This window comes from Colius striatus, chromosome 12 (genome assembly GCF_028858725.1).
Source record: "Colius striatus isolate bColStr4 chromosome 12, bColStr4.1.hap1, whole genome shotgun sequence".
Classification (NCBI taxonomy): Eukaryota; Metazoa; Chordata; class Aves; order Coliiformes; family Coliidae; genus Colius; species Colius striatus.
Genome location: NC_084770.1, coordinates 13,580,187 through 13,603,593, shown reverse-complemented (window position 1 = coordinate 13,603,593; position 23,407 = coordinate 13,580,187). Strand labels below are relative to the sequence as shown.

General features: G+C 40.3%; 1 protein-coding gene across 1 annotated transcript in view; it reads left to right on the top strand.

Annotated features, from left to right (window-relative positions):
* Positions 1–21,412, top strand: part of NYAP2 (neuronal tyrosine-phosphorylated phosphoinositide-3-kinase adaptor 2) — a 129,149-nt gene extending 107,737 nt beyond the window's left edge. Inside the window, exon 6 of the mRNA XM_062006036.1 lies at positions 21,185–21,412. Coding sequence (XP_061862020.1) covers positions 21,185–21,412 — 228 coding nt within the window. The remainder of the gene's footprint in view (positions 1–21,184) is intronic.
* Positions 21,413–23,407: the final 1,995 nt, after the last annotated feature.

Below are 23,407 nucleotides of genomic sequence, written 5' to 3'. Positions count from 1 at the left end.
ATGGAATATATTTAAGCTATACAAGTGGCATATGGCGGTATTTCCTGCACATCTTAATATAAATATCCTAAAAAGGGAAGTGTAAGTAGCAGACAAGTGTTCTAGATACATAGAACATAAAGCCTTGTAAAGGTTCCCTTGTGTTAGTAGATTGCTTATAGGGAATGGAAAAATGTTCTAGAAAGTACAGTAAGTTATATCTTACAGATAAGAATTGTGGAAAGGAAATGCCAGTCATTTGCAACCATCCAAGTGGACAGAGAACAGTAGAAGTTTATTACCATGTGAGGTTTATAAAGTAGAATAAACATGGTCCAAGGATGCCCCAAAAAATAACTCACCACCTGTGTTTCCAGAGCCTTTATGCTTGTGCCTGAGGCTTCTGTAGCAGGTCAAGGGGTTCACTCTGCAGTGGTAGATGCTCAGTCGTATCAAGGGATTCCTATAGTGAACAGAATTGTTCACTTGTGTAAAGCAAGCAGAATTTGAAGTCACAGGTATCACTGTGATGCAGTGATGTCCCTCTGCATCCTGTCATTCTCCACATCTTCGCTTGAGGGTAACAAAGGATTACACTCTATTGATGGACTCAGAAATCCGTGTCGCTTACAGGGTATGTGTGCACTGAGCATGTCTGCCACGAAAGAAGCAAACATTTCAAGCAGCCGCCGGTGGAAGTCCCTCTGCTGGAGAGCAGAGCATCTCGCATCCGTATTTTTAATGAACATAAAGTCATCTCTAAGTCACTGACAGGCTTTCCAAAACAATCTTCAGCACACCAAACCACTGCTGGTTTCCATTAGAAGAAAAATAAGCCAATATAGCTATCTCTAGATTTTTTACTGTGAAAGAATTTTGCCAAGTGACGTTTATTTTCATTAACGTGTAGACAGCTATTGGAAAGTCACACACATTAGGCTGCATAGCAGCACAGCAGTGCATGTTTGTAATGAAGATCTATGATCTGAGGGAAATTACACCCTTTGAAACGAGACTCCTTATAGTTACCATGCACTATTTCATCTTTTCTGTAAAACACAGCCTATTTTCAGACAAATTTCCACAAAACTGTATACCTTATCTGCAAATGTGCAGCCTCTCTTCCTGCTTACTGTTAGCTACTCGCATTTCAGTAGCAAGACAGAACTGTTGCCTCCTTGAGGTATGCTATCTTAATTCTGAAGTTTTGCATACCTCTTAAGGTCTGGTGTCTTCTTGGGGGGGAGGACTGAGCAGTGGTACCTAGCTCAAATTTAAGCAAGGAAAGAAGATTTAAACTTTCCAGTGATGATCAAAGTAAAATCCAGGAGCCACACTGAAATTAGAAGGAATAACTTGGAGGATGGAATGAAGATAGATGGTCAGTTATGAATTAAGGAACTTCAATTTTCATTGAAGGAGTGAAGAAAAAGCTAGAAAACGTATCAGAATCAACACTGAAAAAATTTGTGTCTTTTTTTTAAGAACCCAAAATGCACCTCAGCTCATTACTTGCTTGGCATTTGTCTGAGCCTCCATCAAGCTGAGAAGGCACTTTTCTTCATATGACCCCATCAGTGAACACAATATAGAAGGCCCCTGTGATGGACAAACTAACCATTATCTTCCATAAGTGAGGAGAGCTTTCATTTATTTTAAGATTTATCTAAATATAATATAGCAAAGGGGAAAAACCTCCCATTCATAGAATAGGCTTGACCATGTAATTATTGTTTTGCACCAAATTAACTTAATCCATCAATAGTTTATTTGAATATATATCTTAGGGAAGAATTTTAGATAGGAGCTGGCTTGCTATTATGTATTTAGGTAGCTAAATAATGAAACAAACTTGCAGGACTGAGTGTACTCTCTAGCTGAGATTTATCCTACCTACTTCTGAGATGTCTAAATCAGGTCTAATACAAGTTCCCCATGGATCAGATGAAGAGAGGCACCTGCAGAGGGGATTCACATAGCTAAAGCCTGAGTGACCATGTAGAGCTGCATGTCTGTTACCTCAGATAACCTGGTGATTTATCCTCCTAATTTAACCACCTCTCTCAGTTGTGGAAAGCAAGCTGGGATCACTCCTGTGCTGTGCATGGTAGAAGCTCCCACACATTTACCACTGAACAGGTACAGCCGTTAAAGTTTTTATTGCTAGGTAATAGGCATTTATGTCTTTTCAGACTTAAGCCACAGGTGCTGAGTGTTAGGAAGAATCTATATGGATGATACAGCTGGGTCCTACCTGTAGTTAATATTTGAAAGGGTGTGTTTCTGGCATCTTCACTTCTGCTTTCTAGTCAGAGCCAAAGGCAGTGCCCTGGAGGAGAAAAGCTTCTGAAGTGTTGCTGGGGTGAGTGGGCTGTTTCTTGGTTTTGATGTTTGACCTCATCAGGGGTGCTGTTTGAAAGCAATAGAAATCCAAGCTTTGCAGAGTCCTAAAAACAAGAGACCAGTTTTTTTCCAGCATATTTTTTTATATATTAATGTAGGTAGGGAAGTAGAAAGCAGATTTGCTGCTTTTAATGTGCAATGGGAAGGGCTTTCATTGTTTATTTCCAGCTGGTCCAAGACAGGTATAGTGTGTGCTGGTTTGTGTTCAGCCAGCATGGGAAAATATCTTTCTTATGGTTTGGGCCTGTGCTGGAGAAGGCCTGGGCAAAAATGCACTTTAACGACTGTTCAACATGAGCAGTCTGGAAAATCTGAAAGGATCAGGAAGAGCTTTATTTTTCCCGCAGCCGGCAACGCCAAGCAGGGTGCCCCCGGGGCAGCGACAGCCTTCCCGCGGCACAGGGGGGACTGCGCTGAGGCGGGGAGGAGGTGGGACGGTCCAGGCAGATGGGTCCAGGGCTGCCTGTGGCTGCGTGACCGCTGTTCTGTGCGGGCGGGTTACACGGGGACTCTGAGAGGCAGCCGGGCCCGGCTCCGCACCGCCCGCCGCCTGCTCCCGCTGCGAGAGCTCATGGCGCCGCCCGGCGGCCGCGCCGCAACAACCGGCCGTGCGGGAGCCGGTGCCGGCCATGTGAGTGCGGGTGCGGGTCCGGTCCGTTTGAGTGTCGGTGCCAGCGAGGCACGCCGCTGCCTTGCTCCTCAGGTGCCGTGGGGGCTGTTGAGGAGGCGGTTCCCGGGGGCCGGGCCGGGACAGGAGGGTTTCTGGCAGCTTCTGCAGGGCTCCTGCTTGGTACCGTCAGCTGCAAAGCCCTTCAGCCTTTGGGCGAAGTAAAGCCTGTCCAGCTCTTGTAGGGACTTCACACAAATTTTCCAGGAGATAAAAGACTTATTTTAAGAAGAGCAGTTTCGATGTGTTGGGGTTTTTATTTCCCAGCCAGCATCAAATAGTAGCGAGAGCCTTGTGCAGCAGCTGTTGCCACCACCATGCTCCGCTGTATTCCCGCGCTGGGCTGACAGATCTCCTCGCACCATGCTGGCAAGTACCAGGGAGGAGTGAGAGGGCTTGAACAGACCTTCCCTCTTAAATCCCAAATTCTTCCCCACAACAGCTTACATAACATTTTGCTTAAGACTCAATATTTAGGTGCTAACCAAAATGCATTTGTAGCATTAAAACTGGTGTGAGACATTATCTTCAGGACAACTATTATCTAATTTTGTAGTCCAGCTGAAAAATCCAAAACGCATGTTCTAATTGTTTCACTTTTAAACAAAAGAATGATGGAAAGGAGTTATAAGAAAGAGCGAGCTGAGGCAGATGTTTAGCTGCTCTCCATGTGAATTCTTAGAGCAATACCCAGTAGTTCAAGTGCAGTGTAGTGTCATTGTATAAAATTTCCAAAACTTTAGAGAAATAATTTAGAGCTGAATTTTGACAAGTACTGAGTACCTTTCAGCAATACAGCTGAGTATTTGTCTTGTGCCTAAATGCATGAATAACCCTGTACTGAGCCAACTAAATACTACAAGCCCAACTCTTAATGTCTCTAGCTTTAGTTGTGCATGCAGAGGATATTATAGTCCTTGTAGGCCTTGTAAGTATTGTGTTCACTCTGCAATTAATGAATGTAGGAAAGGTAAATTGTTACTATTATGGCTATAATTATTTTTGAAGGCACCTAGACAAAGTACTTCCCCAATGAATTGACATTATCATGCTTTAGTTGGCAAATGTGCATCTGAAAGTGAATGGGCTCTATGCTACTCTGTGAGCATAAACAAAGCATCTGTGTTCTTCTATTATTCCCAGCTTAAAGCTGCCATTTTCCAAAGCAATAGTGTACAAGAGTTTAAAGCAGTCAGTAAGCACCTTGCAGTTGTCTGACATCATGGCAGGGCTGGGTTTCTGCCTGCTGCATTTAATGAATTCTGCTGCTGAAAAGTGAGCACCTATAAATCAAGATCCACTGTTCTGTTATCTGATCACAGCAGTCTTTTTTTTCTAAAACTTCCATTATATGAAAGAATTACAGTCATTGCAGGTAGATTGGGAACCCTGTGTACTGAAGTACTCTATCCAGTTTGAATATGAAGGAAATGGTAACCAAAAAACCAACATGTGTTAGGAAGAGATTTCATATCTGCTACACAGCATAAGCTCCTGTCATCATTCGGTGTTGTAGACCTTTGCTAGATGCACTCCTTGATGAATTACAATGTGAAACTAACATCAAGCTAGTGATTCTTCTTCTATGGTTCTTGTAATGCAGAGGGATTTGTAATGGAAGAATATGCTCCTGTCATACTTGCTCTCTGGGCCAAAGGTTAAAAAAGATCCTCCTGGGCTGCTGGTTAAAGCTCTCAGGGAGATGCAGTCCCAAATTCCTGTTCAAAAGGAGTATCTCACTACTGTGCTAACTACCACCCTGGTATGACTTTCTCTGTCCCTCTTTTTTTCCTCTAATTTTCAAAAGTTTTGTAAGTCTGTTGTGTGTTTTGGATGTGGAATTACAAAACATGTGAAACAATTCATGGGATGGTGGCAACTATTTTCTTGTCCCTGTGTTTAAATACCAAGTGTTCCCCCTCAACCAGTGCAATGTCTCTGAGACCTCTGTCCCTGTGCTCCTGGAGCCAAGATCATGGTCGTTCCTTTTGATACTTGATCTTTTTCTTCATTCAAAATGTATGTCCACAGTTTGGGAACAGTCTCATGCTTCTCAGTCTGTAATCAGAGTCCCATGGGGTTTTGGTCTGGAGTTTCTATACACTATTTATTACTTTGGATGGTAGCTTCTATTTTTGCCTGTGAAACTGTTTCCTTAAAGGGCCTTAATTACTCCTTATGTTTAACCATCACCTTTAATAAAGTTTGGGATAGACATTGGATCCAAAACCTGCACTAGGATCTACCACAATAACGTTTATGGTGGTGTCTAAGACTCATAGTCATAAATACATTCCCTGTGTTGATAGACAATGTGTGTAGAACAAAGAATGTCCCTACCCCAAGCATTTGTTAGCATGGTGTAATAGATGAGAAAGTGAGCATTTGCAGATGGGAGTAGATTGGTAAGTATATGACTGCCAGGAATTGCATCAACTTCAGTTTATGTGAAATTAGAAAATATAAAAACTATTTGGAGTGCAATCTACTGCATCTTTGCCAGCGATTTCAGGTAGTTTTACATGCCACTAATACAATGAAATGCATTTGTATGTCAAAAACCAGATAAATTTTACTAGGAATATTTTACAAATGTCTGTCTCTCAGATGTCCCTCTCATGGAGAATTAATGCTTCTCCAGTGGAGAAGTCTTTAATATCTGTGTAGGCAAAAACAAATGTGTGTAGATATAAACTGAATTTTGTGGATACTGGTTTTGCAAATAACTGGGATGCTGAAACACCTCTGGGTCCTACCTGAGAGAATGGACAGCCGTAAAAGAACCTATTTGGGGTACAAAGAGAAGCCTCTGTACAAGTACTTCACAGGTGGGACATGGGCCGACTTTTACCTTGAGATGATGCCTGGATTTGACCAGTGTGTGACTCTGAGTGTCCTTGAAAATCTGAAGCATTCAGAGACATAAGATTTTTGCCTTCTCGTTCAGGCTGAATCTTCATAAGATTCGGAGATTCAGTCATCATACTGGCTGCCACCACTTAGAAAGAAGCATGAGCTGTGTCCTGAGATGTCACATAGCCTTCTGGGGAGTTTGGATTCCCGAATATCCTGTTGTGCCTTTGTAAAGTGCAGCAGGCATCGATGCCCACGAGAGGGAGCAGTTGTATTACTTAACACAGGTGTGGGGTTTTTTTTTTCCTGCGAGAACAACCACCTTGCACACATGAAAGCAAAATTCTGCTGTTGTCAGTCCAGCTAAATATGCTGTCAACATTTTGGATGTGAGCAACAAAAAGAATGCTAATGCTTTAGAGAAGGCTCTACATTGCATTGTGTTGAGCTCCAGCGTGAATGTAGTTTTACATAATCAATGCTTGGGTCCAGAGCAATGCAAACTGTTTCCAAATACACAAATTGCAAACAGAAAATATCATTAAAAGGAAAGAAAAGGCAAACATTGAAGTGGATGGAATTGTCATATCCATCATCTCTCACCTTCAAGGCATGCCTGACTGATTGGCATGTGAAGCAAATGTGTCAAAGCCATCTTCTATTGGCAGACAGCACTACTATTGCTGTCCTAATATCTTTTCTTCAGCATTCAGCTGGGTTGATCATGCAGCAGAAGCAAGTCAGCTCATTGCCAGGGCCTACTTTTTCAAGCCTCTTGATTTAAGAGCGTGAGAGACCACATGCTCAACAGACCTCACACCACCAAAGTGGCCTCTGGTTCACAGGGCAGGGGAAGATAGGCAGAGGTGGATCTGAGCATTCACTGCGGTCATGGTAGAAGTCAAGGCCCAAGCACAGCTTTGATGGCTCTCCTTTTCCATATCACCCAATAGCTTAGGTTTTAGGAACAAGAAATGTGAGTTGGGGAGAAGCAGTGACAGGTGAAGGCAGGTCAGCTGTAGAAAAAAAGTAATGCCAGGGAAAGGGCATATCGGAGATGGGAACAGAGTAACCAATGTCTGTGCACCAGACCTAGAGTCTGTCCTCATACCTTCCCTCACCATCAAGTTCTGATTTGGCTGCCACTATTTCAGCTGTAATGGAAGGGAGTGGGAAGAAAAATATTCCATTCTCTTACTTGGATCTCTTTTTGTTCATTGCATGGGCTTTGTAAGCTTGCCAGTAGAGTACAGAAAGAGGCTTGTTCCCTCACAGAAGTTGTTGAAACCTTTCAAATACAACAATATTCTGACAACGAAACATAGCATGTATGAGGGTTTGCACTTCTTGCTCAGCGTTTTTTGACTTTTACCTAGTTGTTTCTTGTATTGGGAGTTACAATTTTGGTAAAAGACGTAGGACAAGCAGGAGAAGATCTCATCTGCATGGTCTGTGCTTTCAGGTTGTACCTGGTTTTGATAGAGTTGACTCAGTGTGTTTCAGTACTCTGAAAAATTGTCTTAGCTCAACAGAGAGGTTTACAAGGACAGATGCCGCAGCTGATGTCCGTGGTTGTTTCCGGGAGGTGAGGACCCTTCATAGTTGATGAGGACTGTGAGCCTCTGGAGTCCGAGGGCCTGGACATGGAGGCAACAGCCTAAGTGTGGCCTTTGCATCCAGACCTTTCTTTTGAGAATCAGACTTATACATGGGTATGTGGAATTTAATATGACATACATAGAAGCTGATAACTAATATTCCCAATAAAAGGCTTTTGCAGGTGGATTAGATGAGGAGAGATCAGCCTTGAAAGTCTTACAGTGTCATTGAAGAAGTGTTTCTAAGCTGTAACTCTTGCAACTTGTAAAACATCAATAAGGGAGATCACTGTCCTATCCTGCATACTACAAGAAACTAAAAATTATTTGAAAGTTCATCCCATTTTTAGCAGCTCTTACAGCATTGTAAAGGTTTCACTAAAAATAGGTAACAAGTTCCAGTAATACTAAACAAATACATAATGTAATTTATGTGAAATTGTTTCAGTCCAAACATTGGTAAGTTGCCTATGAAGGACTTTCATTTGGTAACATTCCTTCCTCTTCAGGGAATCTCTCTTTAAGGCGTTGCTCATAAACTTCCTTATTCTCTTCTAAAACTTGTAAATTCACTTCTAAACTTGTTCTGAGACTTTTGTGTGCAAACAATTAGTTTAGTCACATTAAGAAGGATGCAGTACCAGAACGATAGCCATTGTGAAGTTTATTTCAAATGATCTTGCAACTACTACTGAAAACTTTGTGCCTTGGTTAAAAAAAAATACTAAAAAGCCCCAAACCCCAGAAGCATGCAATTTCCATTTCCCCTCCTCCTTTTCTGTGTGTATTTATGTTTAACTCAGGGCAAGAATTTTATAATATTCTTAAAGGAAAAACTAGAAATAAAAATGGCATGAATTCATGACAGCATGGGTTTATCTATAGGCGTTCTCTGTAAATGAAGCAAGCATTCTGTATTCTAGGTAGAACAACTTTCTGTGTCTGCTCATGCACATTTCAGTTACCTCCATGCACTGCCACCTGTCTTACCTGTTTTGTAGATGAACTGAATGTATTGTACCATGTTTTTGTTCAAACTGCGTGTGCCTGATGCATAAAACACGACACGGAACAACAAGGTTTTTCCCACCATCTGCGTTAAGTCACAAGCCATCCAAGCTTTGCTCTCATGGTTGTCCCCATTTCACCAGAACTTTTTGGTGTTTGTATAGCCTTATACAGTATATTGCACTTACTGTACCTGTATAGTATCTTGTCTGTATACTGTATGCACATAAATATGTATATTCACTCATGTATGTATGTATAGTATGTTTATATATCTCTGTATATGTATGTGTGTTCGTTCATAGTCTTTCGCTAGAAATGTGTGGCTATTCATATACATTATGTGTATGCCAATTATAAAAAAGTACGAATGCCAGCACCCCACTTTTGATAACCTACTTTTATTCTCATTTTGTCTTGTTAAACAATGAAAATAAAATTGTCATGTATTTTAAATGAGAACTTCACAAGATTATTGTTTTTGCTCATTTTAAGGTCTCCACTTATCACAAAGGTTATTTGACCCAAAATTGCAAAGATATTTGTGTTTCTCATGACAGTTTTGTGTGCTTGAAAAAACATTTGGTAACAGCCCACATTGTGTAGTTTTGGTTCTCTGTGTCTTATGCTGGTCAAGGCCTCCTTGGTTTAGAAATGCCCTGAAACAGCTGTGTTCTAGTGCTGCAAATCCCAACTCTATAATCACACAGGGGACTGACAGTGTAATCTAGAGGGTGATCAGTGTCCATAGCATCTTGCTCATTTAAATACTTGATATAGAAGGACCTTAGGCTGGGAAGGAAAGTTTCTCCAGTGTAGGTGAGCCTTAGGAATGGATGAAAACATGCTTTATGAGTCAATTTTATGAAGAGCTCTACAGTCACTATGTGCCAGACCTGTTATGCTTTTCAGTCCACAGTATCATATCACTGCCAGTTGATTAAGCATTTATTAAAACAACTAAAAAGCATTCGTTAGCCCTTTGTAAATTTATTCTTAATCATCCCACAACTGTATGTAGGCTCCATTATCTGGCCTTGAGGTAACAAAGCACTGGCTTATCTAAAACAGCAAAATATCCCTGTGAAGCAAGGCGATGACTGATATGTATTTTCCAGTTGAACACGTGTTTAAGCTATTAGCTGAATCAATGATATCAATGATAGTCATATCTGTTCCTCTCTGATACCTAGAAGTGATAAATTAACTTCCTTTACAGTAAATTTCATTGTTGTATTAGGTAGTCCAGCTGACCAGTCTCAGTGCAGAGTAAGTTACTGCAGCAAAGTGGCAGTAGCTACCCAGAAGACAAATCTTCATGCAGGAAATACTAAAGAAATTGTAGGCTGACAGAGCCACTGCTAGGAAGAGCCTTCAACCCAACTAAAATCACATCACAGAAAATCCTTTTCATTTTTTAATTGAAAGCTGCAGGGTTAAATTCTGACCTCATTCACGTCAACAGCAAATTCCCACCTCACTCATAAGCTATAACTGGAACATCCAAGGAATGCTTTCCTTCAACAAAAAATATGATGGGGAAAGGACACGTTCCACTAATGAAGCTCAATGTTTATGGGCCAGTGGCCTGATCTTAAGCCTTTGCAAGTTGATGGTGATTAGTGGACTCTTGGGATCATCTGTCCTGTCTGGAAAAGTGCATTTCATATCTGAGGTTTATAATTCACAATAGAAAACAGTAAAAATGTGAGAAGACAATAGCAATATGCATTTTAAAACTTATTATTAGTCAGATCATGGCTTTTGCTTTGTTTGTGCACCAAGCTTTCAAACACAAATGTAATTAAAAAACACTATCACTTTTTTGCCTGTTGATGTTTTGTTTTCTTATGTTACAGGTGATACCTGTGTAGAGTTTAACGTGAAGCTGAATGTTCTGTTTGCTATGTGTGTCATTAGCCATCCTTTTTAAGATGAATATTTAAATTTCCTTCCTACCAAACTTTGGATCTTCCTGGAGATCCAAACTTGAGTCCAACCCATGCTGCTGCCCTGGGCTATGCTGAGTTTGGCTGGTCACACCCTGTGAGCGAAGCTCTGGTTTAGCAGACTGGTGCTCTTGCCTCAGCGTGTTGCAGGCTTCCCAAGGAGTTAATGCTGATTCAGTGTCACACACTGTATCAGCCAGCTCCATCCTTTTGGAGATTGTATTTTAAACAAAAAATACCCTGAAGCAGTGTACAGGGAATCACTGCACTCAATGGATCCCATTTTCTAAAGAATGCAGATGCTGGTCTTAGTTTCTTGCCTGTGTCTCAGCTATTCTGCGTGTCGGGAAGTCATGTCTTTATCAGATTTTGGTGCTACATTGTTTAGTGATTCCTGATATAAATGAAATTGCAGGATGCTGCTGTGAGGCTAGAGCAGATGTGGTATCTCATACTATGGCAGGATCTTGTGTGTTTAAATTCTTTAAAAACTCTCAGTGCAGTTTATAACTCTGGTAACTGTCAATTAACTGCATTTCAAATTGGAGTTAGAAATTTATTGTAAGTGGAAATATCAGTCTTTTAATCATGTTTTATGTACCTTTAAAAAGGAAGATGTGATCACCTACAGGAATATGATGATCTCTGTACATTGTGTTGTTGTTGGTGATGCTTTTCTAATTTCCTTTCCCCATACAATACCTGAGAAATGCATTTAATCTAAAAAAATGATCATTAACTCAATTTCATAATCAAAAGAACATATTTCAAAATTTCTCATCTGCAAAGTAACTTCACAGTCTATAGCTGAAATATTTGTGTATTTAGATCACCTAATACAAAAAAAGGGGAATTGAAGGCACGAGCTCTTTCAGTGCTGGGGCATTTTCCCTCCATATATTATTTTGAATTTTTTTAAATTTTAAAATTATTCTTGTGGCAATTTTCTTGAAAATGCTAGAGAAATGGAAAGGCTTAGAGGTGCTGAGGTTCTTATCTGTCACATCCTTAAAGGTTAGTTAAATCTTGCTTTCTAGTACTGACTTCAATAGAAAGAGTGCTGAAGCTCATGTCCATGCTTTTAACTTGGAAAAAATGAGGTCCAATAAAATGAGGAAACTAATGGAATTTGTGGCATCCCCACACGTCACATTTTTTAAGTAGGATAGGCCTTTATGTCTGCTTTCTCTTAGTCCTTCTAAAGTCATAGTCTTATTTCCACTCATTTTTGTTCTTTTTCTGGGTCCTTCTTGGCCCCTGGTGTGTGGTCTGTGGCAATATCATCAGGAGCATGCACCCTACTGTCTTCAGCTCCTGGTGCATGAGACCTTGCCCACCAGCAGCCCTCACTGCTCCACGCCACCACTTAATGCAAAGTGGGATGGGCTGTTTGTCTTGGTATGAGGTTTGGAATCTGGCAGTGTTTTGAAACTACAATGATTTTTATTAAGAATTACAGGTGTGTTATACTGTGTATGTGGTTACCCAGTCATAGGCAGGGCAAGCTGTAGTTGTCATTGAGGTCACTGCCTCAAACTATCCTGCTGGTTTCAGGCTGGTTTGTAAGCAGTTAAGGCACACATGCAGTGAAACAGCAACCTCCAGCAAGAGGAAGAAGTCAGGAGACAGAGTCAGTAAATTCCTCTCAAGGAAATCTAGGATGTTAGAGTGTTATCCCGCAGATGCTGTACTGCAAAATGCAGCTAGCAGGAGACCTCTGTATCACTGAACTCGTGCAAAGTATCGTCCTTTATCCCTCCTGTGACTGACCTAATACAATATTGAATTTTCCTTTCTATTTTACAGTGAACAACAGGACTTATTATGGTGGGTTGCTTGAGTTCTGCATTTACCGATTAGCAAAGGCATAGATTAAACTTTGATTTTTCATCAGTGATCTCAATAGAAATGCACTTTGTGATGATCCACTTCATAAATGAGATGCATGAGACAACTTTACACAATATCCCTAATACAAGTTACTTTACAGGCTCTTGTTTTAAATACTAGCATTTACAGAATGTGTTTACTAACAGTGGGTCAAGCAGTACATTTCAGACAGGTGTTTGGTGTTAAAAAAAGAAGCTTAGATGAGAAGTATACGTGTTTCCAAATACAATAATAATGCAAGGCCAGGAAGATCTGCAGCTAGACATTGCCAGTATAAAAATGGAAAGCAGAATGATGAATTTATCATTTAAAGTTTGCTTTATTGATAGCCTCAGAAATAATCCAAAGGTTACAGGAAAACTTGAGGCATAGGAATACGTGCAGGACTGGTTCTGTGTAAAGTAACTGTGACATTTAGTAATTGGAAGCAATGAATCATGAAACTGGAGGTCTGGAATCAGAGGTGCTGAAAGTTTACTAACCATTTGCTAATTGAATTTTAGGATAAGTATTAATTGCTCATAATCTTGACTCTTTAGGAATTCCTGGAGTTCCAAAGATTCTTGTCAGTGGTTTTTAAGTGGTGGATTAGTCAGACCATAGAGCTCAAGAAAATGTAAGGAGTATTTTTGTCAGTCCTGTGCTTGAAAAAGTTTCTTATGATACTGCATTGTATAATTACATTAAGTGGTGGAATAGTTTTTACAGGGACTGTAGTTTCCAATTTTTTCTCTAGTAGCATCAATTGTAGGAAAATGTGTTTCCAGAAGTTAAAAAAATTAGCAGAATGTAAATAAAAATATTAAACACAGCAAATGTTACAATAGCCATAAATGTGATGCATATGAAGTTTTGTAAGTTGAAATAGAAGGTGAATTCTTTTAAACATACAGAATAAGATTACAAAGTCCTCCCAACTATTTGGACAAAATTAAGACTAGTGTGTTGGGGAGATTCTTTCACAAGTGCTTAGAGGAAAAATAGAGATGTTACTTGTGTCTCTCAGGATTTGTGAAAGGCAGAAGGTGTAGTTTGTGTAGGGCTCAGCACCTTGTGTATGCTTTTGATGTGAGTAGCTGAATGCATGGGCTCACTCTAATGTGGTGGTTGGAATCCTGGGACACCTAGAAAGCATCTCTGCCACTTCCAGAGAAGAACTTGCAGTTACATTAGCCAGTGTCCCAGGGACACGTTACCATGAACTACAATTGCATGGAGAGTGTCTGCTTTCACAGCTCACCTTGCACATGCTGCGTGTTTCTGAGCATACTGTTACTTTTAATCACCTTTGTATTAATAATCAATTGTTGTTTTGAATTTAACAGTAATAGGAGGACGGGTTAGCAGTACAGAGCTATATGAATGACTAACTATCCTGGGCCAAGTTATGCTGTCTTTCATGTCAATGTTATTCCAGGGTAGCTCTGTCCGTGAGAAAGAAATGACTTCAGATATAACCTGTAGATCTATCCTCACTGACTGACTTTTGCAGCTGTTTGAGGTAACAATGTTCACTGCAGTGCAATGGTTATAGCTAATGCTTAGCAAAAGAAATCTTGTCCAACATAATTGTGCGAGTGCTCTTCTGAAGGCTTTTAAAATCATTTGAGGGTTGTTTTTTTTTTTACTATTTGTTTGAACAAACTGTAATTAAGTTCTTGGGCCCGTGAAGTCAGACGGTACATTCCTGTTGGCTTCAAATGGGTGAGGATCTCACTGCTCAAATTTTCTGAAACCTGATTCTGGCTGAACTCCTGCCTTGGACGACTCCCATTTTGCCAACATATGCTAAGAAGACCTCCACATCAAGCTAAGAGTATCAGATCCTGAAGTAACTGTTGCTACTTAATGTAGCCCCCCCACCACTTGCACCTCTGTGGCACATGACTGCCTTCTAGGAGTGGGATTTCACGTCCTCCCGAGTCGAAATACCTTCCCCAGCCAGAAGGACCTGGCTGGGACCTGGCTGCATCAGAGAAATTGCCGTCAAGAGTTTCAGTGGGAAAGAGAGTTTGCAAACTCCTGTCTGAGAACAGGCAAGACAGAGAGAGTACCTTTTCCTCCCAGAGGATGGTAAGTGGCTTTCAGAAAGCCTTTCTTCTTCACTTACTATAGCCTGCCAAAACAAACCAGCATGCTTGGCTCTGCTGAATGATGTGTAGCACTGCACACAGACTGCACTGTTAGAGATCGCTTTGTTTACACATCCAGGAGACGTTTCTAAGTATCTCCTCCAAATGCTGCTGATATTTTCTATTTCATTATATTTTTTATTGGTTTAAGATCACTTTGTTATAGCCTCACATCAACTGTTGGGCTGTTGGTTTTGTCTGTGATATGCAGTTGTCACAAAGAAAAGGGTGTTTGTACATGACATCCACGTTCGCACACACGTGATGTGGTTTGCCCCATCCTTCCTGTAAACGAAGAGTTATCCCCTCTGCCCGTTCGGCAGGAGAGGGAGATACTCACAAGGGCCAGAAGAGAATAACATCTTCCTCAGCCCCATTGCAGTTTCAGCAGAGTAAGTGAGAACCTATTACAGTATTAGGAAAAAATTATGTAAGCACTATTGTATTGTGGGGCTCTCTTATTGCCCTGAGCTTCCAAATTCACCTCAAACAAACCACCAGCTTTAAAAATGGGCAAAACAAGATCTTAGCCAAGATGCCATGAGGAGAAACAGCTGAATGGGATGTGGTGATATCTAAAGCCATCACATAAACTATAGTGAAAAAATATTTTTTTTAGGTTGTTAAAATTCATACAAGACAAAAATCTCCCCCAGTCATAGAAGTGTCCAGAGCATGAAATACTGAGTGGTCAATTCCAATGTTAGAAAAGCTTCCTCAAAAAGGAATGCAAACTGGCAGCATTTTCTAACTTTGTGCCTAGTCATGAAGCTGCCTACAGTATTTCAGACATTCCTTCTCCCCCCATGGCATTTTTAGCAGCACATATTTTCATGGGCACTTGTGTGAAAAATTATAGTGCACCTTTCAATGACAGGTTTCCTGAAATGCCTCTCAGCACTAGGCATTAGCATGGCTTTATCCTACCTCTATTGCACTCCTGTGGGCTGACAGCAGTGGAGTAGAATCCCCTCTGGCCCTTGCTGTCCTGGTCCCCATGCAGGAGGGGGAGCACAGGACACTTGCGATTGATGTTACATGGGGTTCGGTTAGAGGTGAGAGAATGTGAGTGGGATCTATGTAGACACTTTTTTACCTAGAGAGAGCATTATTTATCTACGGATTTGGGTAGCAATTTATGTTACACATCCTTTATCATACCTAAGAAAGAGAGTCTCTGGCCTGGTGTTGAGGATTTTTCACTCTGTTTTCAGTCCTGCTCCCAGATTTTTCCTTTCACACCGCTAATGTTTTTCATTTGGAAAGGCTATGCTACATGGTGTTGTTTGGTTTACATATAGCTTGTAGATATTGCTACGTCTTTTTCAGTAACATACACATGTAGAGTACCTTACACAGACCTGCTGTGCACTGTATTGATGCACTTTGCCTTGTGCTCCTTATGGTGAAAGTCCAGTTCCTAAAAGGGCCAAAAAAATCTTTTCTCATATTGTGAATAGTCACCAACAAAATGGTACAAGATGTTTGCTGCACCCAGTGACCACAGCTAACAGATGTGCAAAGTTACATCCATCAGTAGCTGCTTAATTGGATCATTGGAGAAAGTTTCCTTTATCTTGTTCCATCTGCAACTATTTACATTCTTTGCCAAACCAATCTTGTTTAGTTAAGAACAGGGAAAGAGCCACGTCCATTTATATGTCTTTTTCTCGCTTTAAAGGGCCATATTTTGAGCACTTTTGTGACTGTGGTGGTGCAGGCTGCCATGGCATGGCGCAGGCTGGAGCTGCACTGGCACCGTTCTGTGGGCAGTGGCTGGATTGCCTGGGGATGGGACAGAACCCATGCCAGGGCAATAGAAAACACAGTCTGCTGTAACACCAGGGAGTTCCTGGCAGCATGAGTCATTGTCTGTTCCCAAAAGCCTGATTTGAATTTTCCCTGGGATTATGATCTTTTCTCAATAAATTGTGATGTGGCAGAGAGCTATGGCTTGTACTGACCTCTGGCTCCAGGCCCTGTTCTCTAAGAGCGATTGAACTATAGATGTTCTGCCCATCAAGGCTCTGCTCCCAGCACAATTCTGTGATCTAGCTCAGGGCAATCTAAAATACATATCTCAGTAAGCCATCAGGACTGCTTTCTGTAATAATTCTAGAATTGAGTCCTGTGAGGTAAAAAGAAATGAAGACAGGTCCACTGCTAATGGAAGCACCTACATAAAAATATACTGGTTGCATTTTGCAGAGACGGGAACCAGTTCATTTGATTTGCTTCTCAGACCTTCCTAAGGCATTAAAACACCCACCAGAAGTGATCTTCTTTTACTTGAAATGATTTTCTTAGGAAAAAACCACTTAGCATTAAGGATGTTGCTTTTTCCTAGTTAAAAGATGCTTTAATAATATTACATGTCGTGTGGCACTGCCAGCACAGAACCTGAAAGTGCCTAACAGATCTTAATAAAATTCACTTCCGATGTTTTGGGAATAAGAATATTAGGAAAATAAAGGGTAAATGGTAATGACAATGTAGACTAGTTCCTCCCAAGGTCTACAAGTAAGCTGGTGATTTGTGACCTGCTTGAGCAGGGGGCTTGGACTAGATGATCTTAGAGGTCCCTTCCAATCCCTACCATTCTGTGATTCTTTAATTAAAACTGTATAGAATTCAGTATTATGTAGTGGAATAAGTTTCTTACTTTTTGTTCTTGGTATTCAAGTTTGGAACAACCAATGGTTTTAAAGAAGATTTTTGATAGAAACTAGAGAACAATGAATAATCAAAGGGTCAGTGTGTTTACCAGGAACTCTTGAGACATCCTTATTTACATGTGTGCCCAGTCACGTTCGGGTGAGAATGTTTATCCACTCACTACACGTTCCTTTACAGTTCCTACACACCAGGCTGTCACAAAGCTTTTACTGCCTGTTTAGGCACAAGGTAAACCCTGCCTCTAACACCTCCTAGGTGAATGTTCAGACTTCTGGGCCTTCGAGTGGTATTTTCCTTCACTCTCTTGCTCCATCTGATTTTGAAAAAACAAATATGTCTTGGACCCTGGATAGTTTGAGTTAAAATTCTGTCTAAACAAAAGCTAATATACAATCAGGAAGTTTCATAATTCAAAGGAAATTATATGACACACTACCTGATACATATCCTGGAGTCTCCAGGAGATCCCTCCTTACAATCCTTACATTAGCTGCTGGCACTCTGTTTCCTTTTCAGTAAGAACAGGCTTTGGGCCAAGACGCTTTGGTCAAAACCAACTTTGCTTTTCCTGTGCTCTGTCTCGTTGGCTGTTACCTCCAGTGTTGATGCATTTTGTGCCTGTCTGCCTACATCCACATCTGCAGCCAAACTTTGTCATGCAGCAGTACGTGTACAGTTCCTCACACGCTATGGGACTGGTGAGGAACAGGAGAGCTGTATAGCTGTATAATGTCTTTAATGCTCTACTTTTTTTTCCCATAAATTAAGTTGTAACGTAATTACTTTTTGTGCCTCTCACACTGAACAAATCACTTGTTATGATTTAGTAGGGCTATTAACAATCTGGTGCATAACTAGAGTAGCAGGCTGAAGCCAGAAAGAGGGGAGGATATGAAAAAACTTAGTACTGGAAGTAAGTGTGAGTGCCATCAGTTGTTACAGGAAGGATTAGGCCTAAGTCCACAGTGTTAAACACTTCAGCTTTAAACACCTCAGTAACCCTACTGGAGTCATAGAGGGTCGCTGCTGGGATTAAACAGCTGGGTTGAGTCTTGGCAACTGTAATTTTTCTAGGACAGACTGAGAAGTTACTTAACACTCTCTGGGATTTCATATTAGCAACATAGCTATTGTCATATCTGTAGTTCATTGATCTACAAACCAATGGTTTCCTCTTAAGTCAGCATCAAGAGACATGCACCCTTGTTCGGTACAACTTTTTGTTGCCCATTGACACTAGAACTGGGCAAAACTATCAAATAAATCCCTTTAACATTTGTTCTCACTTCTAAGTTCTTTTCCCCAAGCCATTCAACATCATATGTGTTCACTTGATCTGTTTTAGCAGGTGATTTTGCACATAGCAATTCTGCACATTCATGCTGCACATACCATTACCTGAATGCAGAGAGGAATGTGCTCTGTGGATGGTACCTCTGAGAAGATGCTGGTGCGAAGGCCTTAGCCATCAAACAAAAATAACAAAGAAATCACATGTAGTCTTGAAAATCTATGTCTGGGAAAGAGGGAAAAGCCTCAAATTTTTCATAATAAATTATTCACTAACTGCAATACAATGTGGTGGACAGCACAAAAAATGGATTTTGGAGCTGCCTACACATGGGTTTATTTTAGGGGCCATTTTGCAGGGGCTGGCAGAATATCTGTGTAACTGATGCATTCTGCAGCACTATTTCTTTCTCTGGGAAGCTGCAACTGGCATTTTCAAACTTAGCATGTCCCCTTGAATCCCATGAAGGAGATTAACTTCCAGAAGACACTGTTGGCAATGGCACTGCGTGTAGTACAGTAGTGAGACAGGGGATGAAGGGGATGTAACACCCTCACAGTGACTGCTATACGTGTTGCGGATGGTGCTTGTGGTGCATGGTGACTGGAGCTCACAGTGTACTGTAAGGATTTGGCATTGGCACCTGCTCTGTTTACTTACACAATGGGTAAGGAAACCCACATTTAAACATTGTTGTCGTCAAACCAAGCCCAGAAGCTGGTGTGCAGCTGTGTCTTGTGAATATTTTGTGTAATGAATTGTGTTCAGAGTCTGTCCCTGTCCTGCCCCATGTAGGAGGACCCAGACAAAATGAAGACACTGCTGAGTAAGTACTCACCCACCACTGATGAGTAATAGTCACAGGAAATTTGCCTCAGGTAGAGCCTCGTCCAAAGATCTGTGAAGTTAAGCCAGGGAGAAGAGTGTCTTATCAGTTCAATTGCTGAGTTTTGGACCAGGTCTGAGCACCCAAAGAGAGAAAGTCTGGTGGCTGTGGTGGATGACGTGTCCTGTACCTTCCTGCACCTCAGTAAACATCAGATCACTCCTAAAATGAAAAATAAGTATTGATTACGAAGAGCAAGCTCAGCAGACTTCCAGAAGACTTTTACCTCAGCTGTTCAGGAGGACACATTGCAGATATGTTACCTTTGTAATTATAAATTCATAAGAATATTTAAGAACAAAGTTCAGATTCTGGTTTAAACTTGTTCTACTCAAAGTAGTGTCTAGTGTATAAGGTAAGCACGACTTTGTTTCACTGTTAAGAAAGGTAATTCTAGCTGAATTTTTTTTATTCCTTGTCACACAACACTTTTTCTAACAAAGATGTTTGAAAAAATACAGATGTTCCTGCGTTACTCTTTATTTTGCTGGTTGAGTACGTCATTTACTCTTACTTCTTCTGATAGGCTTGCTCACATTCGTTTTGCTTTGTTTCCTGCTATGAATCTCAACATTTACTCTATCTGTTTCTCAATAAATGCTAAACGTGCTTCAAGCAGACCACAAAAACTGCTGAGATCAAGGCAAGTTTCTATACTGGTTTCTAAGAGCAGTAATTAGGGACCTGGTGTATGCCCATGCTTGGCGCTCTGAGGTTTGTGAAGGAAAGGCATATGCATTATTAAATGTACTCAAATACTCTTAATAATAAACATACATTTCCTTCACGAGTCATCAAATGCTGCCAAAGTATTACTGTACATGTGCATTTTCATGACAAGCTCCGAGATGTACTTGGACAGCCACTGTGAACACGTGGCGTGCGGTTACTTACACACAAACCCTTAATTTATGACTAATGCAGAAAATGAATGTTGGGAGGCTCAGGACATCACTTCAAATTTGCGAAGTAAGTGTCAGAAGGAAGTTTTCTGATTTGCAGGTATCCAGCATGTCATCCAAATACAATGAGCCCTTTCAGGATAGTTTAGTATTAGCAAGTTCAGTTCCAAGCAAAAGCCTTTGAAGACACAGACATTTTCAATCAAGTGAGCACCCCACTGAACTCGAGTGAAGCCACATTCTCAGGCTTCAGAGGGGCTCTGACATGTGCTTAGAGCTAAACATATGCTAACTTTTTTCTTGCATCAGGATCATGTTTTCAAGTATTCTACATGCATAAAAATACAGAGTTTCTAAACTCATGGTGCCTTCCAGTTAATGAAGTATCATCACAGAGTAGGATATGTTAATCAGTGTAATTCGCATGGAGTTCATTAAATCATTTTGTAAAAATTAAACACAGAGTTATATTTAGCTTGATACTCAGAAGTGTTAACATCATGCTTTTATTGTGACAGACTGGTTTAGCAGAACAATGTAAAGCATGGATTTCAATGTATAGAATTTTTTAGTTCCACAACTTAAGGACATCGTTAAAATTCATGTGCCTGTTTAAGATCTATTCCATCATTTAAATTCCAACCAGTGTTAGTTTGCTGAAAACATTAATCTTTATTAGCTTTCAGTTCTCTGGAGAAGTTAAAAAGGGGACATTTTATTACCTTTTTTTTTCATAAAATGCTAGTCAGAGGTAAAGACTGGCTTTGTTTCTATTGTTGGCATAGAGCTTCTTTATTCATTGAATGAATTAAGAGTATTTCAAATAAGAGTAATGTTAACCTTGCAAAGAAACATTTTCCATCTATGACCAAATAGTTATTTGTATGCCTTTTTTTTTCTTTTCTTTTTCCTTCTTTTCTTTCTTCATGTCCCTCCCCTCTCCCCAATAGGTGACGTGTATGCAGTGGTTGCAAGGGGACCATACAATGCTGGATATGATTGAGAAAAAACGTTGCCTCTGCAAAGAAATAAAAGCTCGACAGAAATCAGAAAAAGGACTCTGCAAACAGGACAGCATGCCCATTTTGCCAAGTTGGAAAAAGAACACAGGGACCAAGAAATATAGCCCTCCTCCTTATTCTAAACAACAAACAGTTTTCTGGGACACTGCAATTTGACGGGCATGTGGAGGATGTCCTCTCCACTGTGTTGCACCGTGCACAGGTAGCCTGCTTTCTTAATGAGGCTAAGACTTACCTGCAGGTGGTGAACTTCCTAGGAAAAACCCACACTGATACTGTCAATCAAGAGGGAGATTGAAGTTTCTGACTGGATTAAGGCATACATATCTGTCCAGGATTTTTTTTTTTTTGATCCAGAAGATATCAAAATGTAAATATTTCACCAATATATTGAAAAGACCCAAACTAATACACTGTTTAAATATATATATATATATATATAAAACAAATTGAAAATTTATGAAGAATTTTACTATATAATGTTACTGTTATACTGTTTTATTACCTATTTTCTATGTGGTATTCTAATGTTCCCCCCCTTGCCCCCCTGCCACCACTATTTTCTCTCTTACCTGCCTAGGTCTGGCCTCTGTACAAAAGCGTGTGGTTGTACATTTTGTTGAATAACATGATGTACAAAACAACTCGGTGCTAGGGCTGTAGAAGTTACCTAGAGTCATCCTTGTTGGATGTCTTTAGCTTTGAGGGGGAAAAAGGGCTGCACATAGAAGAGAGTTTTGGTGGGAAACAGCAAAAACTGCAAGCAATGCAAATGAAAGTGCTTGATGTGGATGCCCAAGCTGCATTTAAAATACTAATTGTTCTGCATTCCATTTTCCCAGAAAGTTAATCAGATAAATTGCCCTTAGTTTTATACAAATCAGTTCCTAAAATCATTTGGCCAAGAAACTAAATTTTCTGCAGAAAAGTCTGCAACAGAAACTCTTCCTTCATTATATTCAGCTGACTAGCAGAGACCATGGTTCACTGTGACTAAGTGTTGTACAGCCCGTGATGGAGAGACCCAGTTGCTGAGCAGGTTAAGACAGTGGCCTTGCAGCCACCGTTCCTGTCCACATTTGTCTTTGGTCCACAAAATAAAGGTGACAAAATCTGTTTACATGTTTCTTATTTTTGAAATCCAGCAGCACATCCTTGCTTTGCTCTGTGTCAAATTTCCTTGTGTTATCATTAAAGGCTGGAATTCAGGCCCCTTGAAAACCGGTAGGGAAATCCCTTTTGATTTCATGCGGTTTGGAAGCAGAGGCCCAAGTGACACGTTCTCCTGGGTATGCCGTTTCTTCTTCCTGGCTGCTTCTGTAATTGGCTTGCAATCCTGTATTATATTACATCCATTTAACAGAATATTATGTCATGACCAAAGAATTATGACCTCCTGGTTTTAACGGGAGAAAGAGATGGCTTGTGCTGATTATGAGGGTGAAATTCATGCGATGAAAAATCTTCCAAAAGGATCTGTTGAGAAAGAGGGAAACCTGTACTGCTGTGGAGTAGGGTTAAAAAATTCTATGTCATATATTTTGTACATTTTTAAATGTCTGTCTATGTGTCTGAAGTTTGGTAGCACAAAAGCCCCTCTTTAAAACAATCATTTTATTGTGGTGTTCACCGAAAAGATATGTTTGAAACTTCTTGTTATATTGGCTTTTCTTTGAGATGATATTGACAGCATTGCCACAGCTGTAATTGCTGATGAAAAAAACCAAAAATAACAAATTTTAGAAGGTTTTTGTAATCTATATTGCTAAAGTTTGAGTTTGAGTAATGCTTTATCAGTAGTAGTTTCTTTTCAGCCTCTGAAATAAAGTTTTAAAATATTTTATAACTAACTAATGTATATTTTGATGTCCAAACTGAGATTTCTGTAAAAGATAAAAGTGTGTGTTTATATGTGTGTGTGTATATTAGCATTATTGTATATGTATATATGCATATGTGTACACACATATCTGTGTATATATGCATGTATCTCTCTATACTCATAGATGTGTGCATATGTATATACCCACATACATTAAATATTGGTACATGTTATGAATATACAGTGACTGGAATGGGTACACAACTGAAACGCAGATTTAAAGAGCCCCTCGCAACCGAAATGACAGAAGACATGAACAGAGCCAGAGA